The sequence below is a fragment of the Diaphorina citri genome, unplaced genomic scaffold (genome assembly GCF_000475195.1).
Source record: "Diaphorina citri unplaced genomic scaffold, Diaci psyllid genome assembly version 1.1 scaffold4545, whole genome shotgun sequence".
Classification (NCBI taxonomy): Eukaryota; Metazoa; Arthropoda; class Insecta; order Hemiptera; family Psyllidae; genus Diaphorina; species Diaphorina citri.
Window position 1 is genome coordinate 17,376 of NW_007381943.1, and position 10,646 is coordinate 28,021.

General features: G+C 36.2%; 2 protein-coding genes across 2 annotated transcripts in view; one reads left to right on the top strand and one right to left on the bottom strand.

Moving 5' to 3' along the window:
• LOC103521119 (EARP-interacting protein homolog) overlaps positions 1-10,041 on the top strand; it is a 21,668-nt gene extending 11,627 nt beyond the window's left edge. The window contains exon 5 of the mRNA XM_017448713.2: positions 9,201-10,041. Coding sequence (XP_017304202.1) covers positions 9,201-9,498 — 298 coding nt within the window. The 3' untranslated portion in view covers positions 9,499-10,041. The remainder of the gene's footprint in view (positions 1-9,200) is intronic.
• Positions 4,147-5,015, bottom strand: LOC108253903. The gene is made up of 2 exons (XM_017448715.2): positions 4,334-5,015; positions 4,147-4,249 (listed from the first exon to the last, which is right to left on the bottom strand). Exons 1-2 carry the CDS (start codon positions 4,666-4,668, stop codon positions 4,192-4,194), a joined length of 393 nt encoding a protein of 130 aa, XP_017304204.1. The 5' UTR covers positions 4,669-5,015; the 3' UTR covers positions 4,147-4,191.
• Positions 10,042-10,646: the final 605 nt, after the last annotated feature.

The window sequence follows — 10,646 nt, forward strand, 5'->3', positions numbered from 1 at the left end:
TTTTTTTGTTTTTTTTTTTTTTTTTTTTTTTTTTTTTTTTTTTTTTTTTTTTTAAGAGGTTTGACAGAGGGAACTTTAACTGCTATGGTCTTATCGTCCCGAAATCGAGGAGAGAAGGAAGACAGGATAGGAGAAAGCCAGCCGTTCCGAGAACGAACATTATCCCATCAGGATAAAATCCGCCCCGGGCGGGAATCGAACCCGCGGCCTAGCGCTTACAAGGCAGACGCACTACCAACTAAGCTAACTAGGCTGGCTGTTAAAATCTAAATGAATTATTCGCGGTGAAGTTCAGAGCCTCTTCTCAAATTTTGTGGTTAATCACAGCATTTTAACTTTTTCCCAAACACTTTTTCTCCTAAATGTAGAAACACACTACTATCACCTGACGTGAGCTCAAGTAGACGGGGGGCATTGTGGCTATCATGAACGTAATCACCTACTATATTATGGGAGAACTTTGAACCACATCTTTCCAACTTTCCAAGAGCTCACGTGACGTGATACTAATGTGTTTCTACCTTAACGTGTCTTCATGTACGAGTACGTACACATACACACAGACCGACATACCAACTTTTTAATGCATGAACAGTGTCATAATAATACCATCTAATAGTATCATTAGTACCCATTTGGATTAAACCAAAAAGGATTTTATTTACCTACCCATATCTACTCATCAAAACTAAAACACGTAAAAATAGCTAAGCTGAAAACAGAGCTCTTTTTTTTGAACACACAGCGAAATTTTACATAAATTTTCATAACTCCAACTTCACTTAAAATATATTTTGAAAATATTCAAATTTATTGCGGGGAAAAGGGATTTTTGGCGGTGGAGAGGGATTTTTTTTTTTCGGAATCGGATTCCGGGAATAGAGAGAAAGGATTCTCTCCCTCCCAATTTCTCGAACAAGTGAATACTGTTTCCACCTCATAGAACTTTGCGGATATTTCGAGCGTACATTTTCATGCTGTTTTGAACTTTGGAGGATTACCCTCCCTCCTGTCTTTTTTCCCTCTCTCTTCTCCCTTCCTTCCCTCTGCCTCCTATTGTCTCCTAGACCCAATGTTCCCTCTGTCTTTTTCTTCCCTCTTTCTTCTCCCTTTCTCTCTCTCTCTCTCCTCCTTCAACCAATCGTCTCTTCCCATTCAATATTCTATTTTGTCTCTTTTCCCCCTCCTTTCCCCCTCTTCCAATTCAAAATACCTTTCCCTCTCTCTCTCTCTCTCTCTCTCTCTCTCTCTCTCTCTCTGGTTCTCTCTCTCTGCGCTGATTATAAACTGGGAAATCCACTTCGTACTGATGTGCATTGTATGACATTGAATCTTGATTGTGACTTAATGCTGACGTTACTGGGTGTTGCGAATTTTTCCATGACGTTACTGGGTGTTGCGAATTTTTCCATGACGTTACTGGGTGTTGCGAATTTTTCCATGACGTTACTGGGTGTTGCGAATTTTTCCATGACGTTACTGGGTGTTGCGAATTTTTCCATGACGTTACTGGGTGTTGCGAATTTTTCCATGACGTTACTGGGTGTTGCGAATTTTTCCATGACGTTACTGGGTGTTGCGAATTTTTCCATGACGTTACTGGGTGTTGCGAATTTTTCCATGACGTTACTGGGTGTTGTGAATTTTTCCATGATACTTTCTTATGTTGTCCTCGGTCGTTGTATCTATCATTGTGTGTGAAATATGTGGTTGATTGGTGTTCATTTGGATATCTTTCTTCAATCTTCTGTCTGATGACATAGCAAAGTTTGTTCATTCCGTTTTGATTTATTTTGGTTTTTTCGTTGAAATCCCAGCTGTTGATTATTTCCTTCGTTTTGTATATTGTTATCTCTCGTTTGTTTTGATATTTACTTAGGTGACTTTGCAGCGACTTGTTTACTCGGTTTATGTGATAATTTAGGTTCAAGTCATCGTATCTCTCAGGAATTTGTATGAAATGAGTATAGGTTGATTTATATGTCTTAATAATTTTGTCAATTGCTTCTTTGATTTCATACATCGGTGTTTTTTGAATGTCGTGCGTTCCTGCCATAATTATGAGATGTGTGCATGCGGTTGAATCTTTCGTTGTACTGAGCTTGGGAAAATCTGCATCATCAACAATTTTTTCTTTGATACTCCAGTTTTTCGGTATATACTTTATTAATGTGCTTTTCAATTGATTAGCATGGTGATCACCGATTAAAAGGACATCTACTTTTTCTTGAATTTCGATTGGTGGGCTTATTGGTTTTGATTGTTGTGCTGGATTTGTTTCATTGTCTTTAGTTTTTGACTTTGATTGTTCTAGCTGCTTGATTTTTTCAAGAATTATTTTGATATTTTTGTCCATATCCGTAAATTTGGAATTTATGTTGTCATCTATCTGATTTAAATGATCTTTGAGTTGTTGATGTTCCGATTTTTCTGTTTTTTTGGGAGATTTATTCGTGAGGAGACTCTCAGTGGATGAGTGATTTGTTCTTGGTGTTTTTCGGATATTACCAGATTCTCGGAGTGGTCTGTTACTGTGTGGGGTTGTGAACGAGAATCCATTATCATATGCAGTTATTCCGGTGTTGTTTTCAATTGTTTTACTTACATCAAATGAACTATTGAAAGTTGTCGTAGAAAAGTAGTTCAATTGCTTATTATTGATTTGATCAATTGTGCCTTCCATAGATTTGATAGTTAGATTAAGGCCTTCAATCTCTAGTTTTTGTTTCTTTATGGTATTTTCTCTTTCTTGGATCAATAGTTTTAAACACGACAGTTGTTTCTCATGATTTTTTATAGTTATGTCTTGTACTTTGATGAGGTCTGTGTTTTGACTTCCATTTTCTGCTTTGTTTTTTTTCAATGATATTTCTTAATGTGGTGATCTCGCATTCTTTTCGACTATAATCTGATAGTCTTGATCTAGTATGGTTTGATTTTCTTGTATTAGATCACTTATCTGTTGATTCTGATTGTTAATTTTATCTTGTAAATAGTTCTTTTCTTCGTTCATTTCTATTATTTTTTCTTCCAGTGCTTTAGTGTTGTTACTAAGTTCCTCCATGTTTTTGTTCTTTGTTTTAATTATTTCAAAGACGTCTGTGATCAAAGTTCTAAGAACATTGGGGTTGTATTCTTCTATACATTTCACTTGTTGTTCGATGTATTTAAGTTCCTGATATACTTTTACGTGAATATCTTGATCTTCAGATGTTAGATATGGATCATTGTCCTTTAGTGCTTGATGTCTCGTTTCTGTTGGCATATTGCACCCAGTATGTTGAGAATTCTAGGTTTTTGCACTATGTATGTATAATTTTATTGTTTATTTTTACTTTCTATTATTTGTTGAAAACTGTAAGCTTGCTGAGTGACTGCTGTATGATGGGCGACCTTGATGAAGAGCTAGCAGTAGAGTTAATGTAAACAAAAATTGTGATTATGTTATGGTGACGTATGGTATTGTTCGCAAGATTGGTTGAAAATGGGAAATTTAAATTAATTTCGAATTAATTTAAGGGCTCAGAGATTGCACTTTCCGAAAATATATTTACACTAAAAAACACGACTAATAGTGAGAAAAATGGTGAAAAAAGATCAAAAAAATAGGTGGATTTCTACTTGAATTATTTACAAATTATATTTACAGCACTCTGATAGTACGTCCTTCACTATAGGAGTTTCATTTTTATCCGATTTTGTCAAATATGGAAATTAGTGTTAATTTAAATGAGAATGTTCCCAGTACACACGACACGATTTTTTTCCGAACTACAAGTGTGAATGGGCCTTAAGTTGAAAGCTCGATTTAGGCACGTCACGCTCAGACCGCCTGACCGCGATCTTACTTCACTATAGTATGACACTATGACACTTGTATCCACAGCCAGGATAATTGCATCCACAGCCCGCAGCATGCTTCACATAAATCATAACACATTAGGAAGCATGCCAAATGCCAATGATGCTTGATTCGTCAATATAGAACCATACAACTCTGACATGTAAAGCACGACTCTGGTGTGTTTTGACCCTTTTTGTTCTCATGGAAAATCTTTTTTTTACTTTCCTTATCCTATAGGAAGGAAAGTAATGTAATCGGGTCAAATTTTCGATGGTCAGTTTTTAGTGCCAAAACACTGTCTGTGTTTTGACTTCCATTTTCTGCTTTGTTTTTTTCAATGATATTTCTTAATGTGGTGATCTCGCATTCTTTTCGACTATAATCTGATAGTCTTGATCTAGTATGGTTTGATTTTCTTTCAATGATATTTCTTAATGTGGTGATCTCGGCATTCTTTTCGACTATAATCTGATAGTCTTGATCTAGTATGTTTGATTTTCTTGTATTAGATCACTTATCTGTTGATTCTGATTGTTAATTTTATCTTGTAAATAGTTCTTTTCTTCGTTCATTTCTATTATTTTTTCTTCCAGTGCTTTAGTGTTGTTACTAAGTTCCTCCATGTTTTTGTTCTTTGTTTTAATTATTTCAAAGACGTCTGTGATCAAAGTTCTAAGAACATTGGGGTTGTATTCTTCTATACATTTCACTTGTTGTTCGATGTATTTAAGTTCCTGATATACTTTTACGTGAATATCTTGATCTTCAGATGTTAGATATGGATCATTGTCCTTTAGTGCTTGATGTCTCGTTTCTGTTGGCATATTGCACCCAGTATGTTGAGAATTCTAGGTTTTTGCACTATGTATGTATAATTGTTTATTTTTACTTTCTATTATTTGTTGAAAACTGTAGCTTGCTGAGTGACTGCTGTATGATGGGCGACCTTGATGAAGAGCTAGCAGTAGAGTTACTGTAAACAAAAATTGTGATTATGTTATGGTGACGTATGGTATTGTTCGTAAGATTGGTTGAAAATGGGAAATTTAAATTAATTTCGAATTAATTTAAGGGCTCAGAGATTGCACTTTCCGATAATATATTTACACTAAAAAACACGACTAATAGTGAGAAAAATGGTGAAAAAAAGATCAAAAAAATAGGTGGATTTCTACTTGAATTATATAAACAAACCTTTTTTTAGGATAAAGTTCATTTTGGGCAGGAATTGAACCTGCAACCTAGCACTTACAAGGCAGTTTCACTCTCTTTCAAGCTAAATAGGCTGGCTTGTAATATTTTTACTTATTTGTAGATAATTTACTTATATTGCAGGTTGCAGGACTAAATGGTATGAAATTATGAAACACCCTGAATAAAAAATTTCTGCCTGGGTAGGAATCGAACCCACGACAGCACGTTATGTACCATATGAAAGACATGGAAATTTCAAAAAAAAAAAGTGAAATTTTGGGCGATTACAATACTTTCCTTATTTATAAGTTATAAGATAAGGAAAGTAAAAATGCTTGTTCCTTATCCTTAATCCTTATTTATTTTAGGGCTCATACTGTCGGATTTCCAGTGTTTAAAACGCTTTAAACACCGTTTAAAGCAGTGTTTTTTTTTTTTGGTCTAGTTTTAGAACGTTTAGAACGTTTTAAATGTTTAAAATAATAATAATAATAAAAAAAACGTTTTTTTATGCCAACCCTGCCAATTATTAGGAGGTTCTACAATGGTTCATGGTTTTACACTTACAGATTTTCCAACACAAAGAAGGTGAGATCTGGTCTCTCAGCAGTTCTCCTCATGATAGCAGTCTAATATCTACCTGCTACAATCGACCTCATATTTTGGATTTTTCACAACTTTTTTCGTAGGAATTGACCTGTTATTAATAATATTTTCCCAATTGCAACTCCTCCATTTAGTTATATTGCAGGACTATTGGGAGGTTCTACAATGGTTCATGGTTTTACTCTTACAGATTTTCCAACACAAAGAAGGTGAGATCTGGTCTCTCAGCAGTTCTCCTCATGATAGCAGTCTAATATCTACCTGCTACAATAGTTTGACGTCGGATATGAATTGTGTCATGGGCTCAGCATTGTGGAGAATACCAGACACACAGGGTAGGTACCCACTAAAAAATATTTTCGTCTTTGCACTAGTGGCAATAACACATTGAATTTACCCGTTCTCAGTGGATCAGTGTTTTTGGTGGAGTGGTAGTAGGTAGGTACTAAAAAATATTTTCGTCTTTGCACTAGTGGCAATAACACATTGAATTTACCCGTTCTCAGTGGATCAGTGTTTTTGGTGGAGTGGTGGTAGCTTGTTGCTTGCCATTATGGGGTGCACTCAGCCTTGTGACAAAATGACAAAAATTGTTAGGTTGAAGTATGAGCAAAAAAAAAGAAAGGTATAAAGCTTCTTCAAAGCTACTTGGTAGCAGTCATAGCATAACTGTCATAAAGTGAAAAATGCACATTTATTATTATTATTTTAATAGTTCAACAAGGACCAAGTTCTAATAATATTATAATATCTCCTCGTTATCCATTTCATTCCAGGCTTCCTGTTTCCATCCCGTAGAGAAAAACAAGGTGGGCACTCTCGTAGATAATAAAGTCCTCATTCAAGATATTCAGGCCAATACTCTGCTCTCCAGTATAGTACTGGAAAGAAAAGGTAAGACTCAAAATCCAAACTACTCATCAGTAATCTATTGGGGACAGGGTTAGTCCATTGGTAACATGCTTACCATCCAGGAAGACCTGGGCTCAGCACCTACCATTTTTACTTTCCTTATCCTATAGGAAGGAAAGTAATGTAATCGGGTCAAATTTTTGATGGTCAGATTTTAGTGCCAAAACACGTTTTGAGGTCCCTAGAGCCTAAATCCAATGTTTCAGCCATTGGTCCGTGTGTGTGTCTGTCTGTCTGTAAACAAAATATCTCGAGAACGGTAAGAGCTAGAGACTTGAAATTTGATATGTAGCTGTCAAATATGACAAGGATGCGACACGAAACTTTTGGTTAAGACCGGTGCAACGGTTGGCGGCATTTTACTACCATTTTTTCTTTTCTTTTCCCAGCTCAGGCTAGATGATAATTAGTGTGAGTAGGTGGGTGAGTGAGTAGCTTATCAGTTTATCACAGAATGGAGGCTAAAACACCTATGTAAAAAAAAAAAAAACAAAGACAATTCACTTGTTCAAGGTAGAGTGTCTAGAATTTCCTCAGTGTTGGCATTAATCTCATTTCAGGTCAACCAAAGTTCACCACCGGGAAATGGAACCCTCAGAACAATAGTTCCCAATTTGTATGTGTGGATGATACCAATGCTAGGGCCTGGGATCTGAGGGCGCCATCCAAATGTGCTTGGAGTATAGAGGGGGCACATACACAGCTAGTAAGGTAAGTGAGAAGCATGCTAATATTGATTTTATTTTATTCATCATTATTATTTTGGTTAAGTATGTTATTTTGCGACTGCAAGATAGAACGGATGGCTTATCTGTTTGGTATAAAGTTCGCCCCGGGCTGGTAATGGAGAAGCCTGATTTTCTTTTTGTTATGTGAGAGGTAGCAGTGGAATAATCTCTAAGGCCAGCCACACACTCTCAGTTACACCTGACAGGTACGGCTGAAAAGGTCCGCCTGTCAGGTCTACCTGATAGTGAGTGGCTGGCCTTAAAGAAACTATTTATAAGGGACCCGTACGGAGATCGCCAATACAACAACATGTGAAAGGCACCCTCTTGTCTGGTGTTTCAACCAGATCTTTCGTTGTCCTTACAAAGCTGAGTGCACCCCGAAATCGCCGGCATTATTGTTCCCTGGTTGTTCGATCCAATCTGTGTGAATCTTTTTTTTTTTTTTTTTTTTTTTTTAAAATGCCACTCGAAAGGCCTGATTAAGTCCAAAATTTAACGAGAAAATTTCCCTTTATGTGTCGAACATTTTGCCAAATTTTGGGAGGGGGAAAACGGAACACCCTGTATGTAATATGTATTTGTGCGCCCAACGCGGAAATCGTTACAGGTACTTACAACTTGTTAGGTCTGAAAAGTTCGTCTATTTCATATTGGTACTTCCTACAATATCTGGTTACCTCTAACCTCAGGCGTCTGATTTATCAAACTATAAAACTCGTTTGAAGAGATTTTCTGACCTTCGTCATAATTTGATGTTACTCAGTGCTTGAATAAAATATCTTGAGGACGAAAATTCTGGTTGTGATATGAAATCATAAATTTCTTGATGTTGATTCAACTTCTCCGGTTTTGTATGTGAACCTTTTGCACTCCAATCGAAGAAAACTCCATAACCCCACCTTGCCGTTGACCACAAGTGGGCTTTTGAAGATGGCATTATTACCATGCCATATACTGTATCTAGGATTTTTCTATTTTTATTGTTGGACCTGATCGGGGGTTGTCATCTTGGCATGGTAGCCATGCTTTGGAGTGCAAAAGGTTAAGTAAGCCTTGACATCAGTGGTGTTCAAAGTGTGGGCCACGGGCTAACAATGCATCGCGGTCCCCCTGTTTCTCTGCCGGTTCGTTCCGTCATAACTTGCGAATGGTTTGTCCGATTTTGATGATCTTGTATTTCCAATGGTTTATGTTTATGTACAAGCGCTAATACGCCACCTAGTGGTTAAACTGAAACTTGTATATTCCTTTAAGGTTTAAGGGGAGGAAATGGGTTTCAGAAGAGGGAAAGTCGTTTCAGATTCCTTAAGAAAAATAACTGATTTTTTCCAAACTTATTTGTTTCTAACTGATTTTTTCCTAACTTATTTGTTTCTAACTGATTTTTTTCCTAACTTATTTTTTTCTAACTGATTTTTTCCTAACTTATTTGTTTCTAACTGATTTTTTTCCCAACTTATTTTTTTCTAACTGATTTTTTCCTAACTTTTTTTCTAACTGATTTTTTCCTAACTTATTTTTTTCTAACTGATTTTTTCCCAACTTATTTGTTTCTAACTGGTTTTTTCCTAACTTATTATTATTTTTCCTGACTGCTTTTTTTTTCTCCTCTCCCCTCAGATACAACCATTATCATGATCAGCTCGTAGCCACAGCGAGTAGTGACACGCGGGTTCTCATCACTTAACTGATTTTTTCTTAACTTATTTGTTTCTAACTGATTTTTTCCTAACTTATTTGTTTCTAACTGATTTTTTCCTAACTTAGGTATTTGTTTCTAACTGTGTTTTTTTTCCTAACTTATTTTTTTCTAACTGGTTTTTTTCCCAACTTATTTGTTTCTAACTGGTTTTTTCCTAACTTATTATTATTATTTTTTTTTTACTGATTTTTTTTTTCTCCTCTCCCCTCAGATACAACCATTATCATGATCAGCTCGTAGCCACAGCGAGTAGTGACACGCGGGTTCTCATCACTTGTCTACAATCCATCTCCTCTGAACCCAACTCCAAAGATATCGACGGTGAAATCGTCTCGGAACGTTCTCAGGACCGGGTTATAGCGAGGTTCGATCAGCACGAAGAGTCCGTGTATTGTGTGGAGTGGTCGGCTGCTGATCCATGGACCCTGGCCTCGCTGAGTTACGATGGGAGATTGCTGATCAATCGAGTGCCCAAGGCGGAGAAGTATAAGATATTGGCACTTGATTAGGAGAGTATCTATCCAAAATGGAGGAACCTGATTTTCTTTTTGTTATGTGAGAGGTAGCAGTGGAATAATCTCTCTCTTAGGCCAGCCACACACTCTCAGTTACACCTGACAGGTACGGCTGAAAAGGTCCGCCTGTCAGGTCTACCTGATAGTGAGTGGCTGGGCTTAAAGAAACTATTTATAAGGGACCCGTACGGAGATCGCCAATGAAACAACATATGAAAGGCACCCTCTTGTCTGGTGTTTTAACCAGCTCTTTCGTTGTCCTTACAAAGCTGAGTGCACCCCGAAATCGCCGGCATTATTGTTCCCTGGTTGTTCGATCTAGTCTGTGTGAATCTTTTTTTTTTTTTTGACATGAACTATTCCCATATTTTGTAAATTTATAAATCAGACTCCCTTGCCCTTCGTTTTCCTCTGTGATAAATTAATATGCTTGTGTAATTCCAGTATACATAAATCCCATATGAAGTTAACACCCATATTTATTAAATAAACTATTTATACCTATTTTATAAGAATAAAAATGTTTTCGATGCAAAACTCGAGTTCTTCCATTTTGATACATAGGCAATACTCGTACAATTCAGCAGCAATGTCATTTTTGTGCCTAGATTTTTTCTGACAAATACCTAATGTATGTTACCATATGTAGATATAAATTTTCTTTGGGGAAATGGGTTCTCTTCAAGTAAGACATGATGAAAGCAGTCAATCTTCAGGATCTCATCATAGGGATAGGTACCTGTCTATCTAAGAAAAACACCCTCTCACCAGCAATTTCAACTGATTTTTTCCTAACTTATTTGTTTCTAACTGGTTTTTTCCTAACTTATTTGTTTCTAACTGGTTTTTTCCTAACTTATTTGTTTCTAACTGATTTTTTCCTAACTTATTTGTTTCTAACTGATTTTTTCCTAACTTATTTATTTGTTTCTTCAGCAATTTTATTGGTAACACAACCTTTTAATAGGTCGTTCGCGCTTCGGGCCGACAAAAATATTCACTTCAATAGATTTTTTCCTCTTCTTATTGCTCATCTTGAGTGATTTGGTATTCTGTCACCTATAAATAAAGCTAAAAATCTCTCAATGTGTTTAAACAAATTATAAATGGAGTACAAACTCTTTAGCACTCCGAAAATAAAA

Excerpts from the sequence above, each read along its gene's own strand:
- LOC108253903 (XM_017448715.2), bottom strand. The coding sequence starts at position 4,668 with ATGCCAACAGAAACGAGACATCAAGCACTAAAGGACAATGATCCATAT. Across the intron at positions 4,250-4,333 it reads CTAATACAAGAAAATCAAAC|CATACTAGATCAAGACTATC; the intron begins ATACTAGATCAA and ends AGAAAATCAAAC.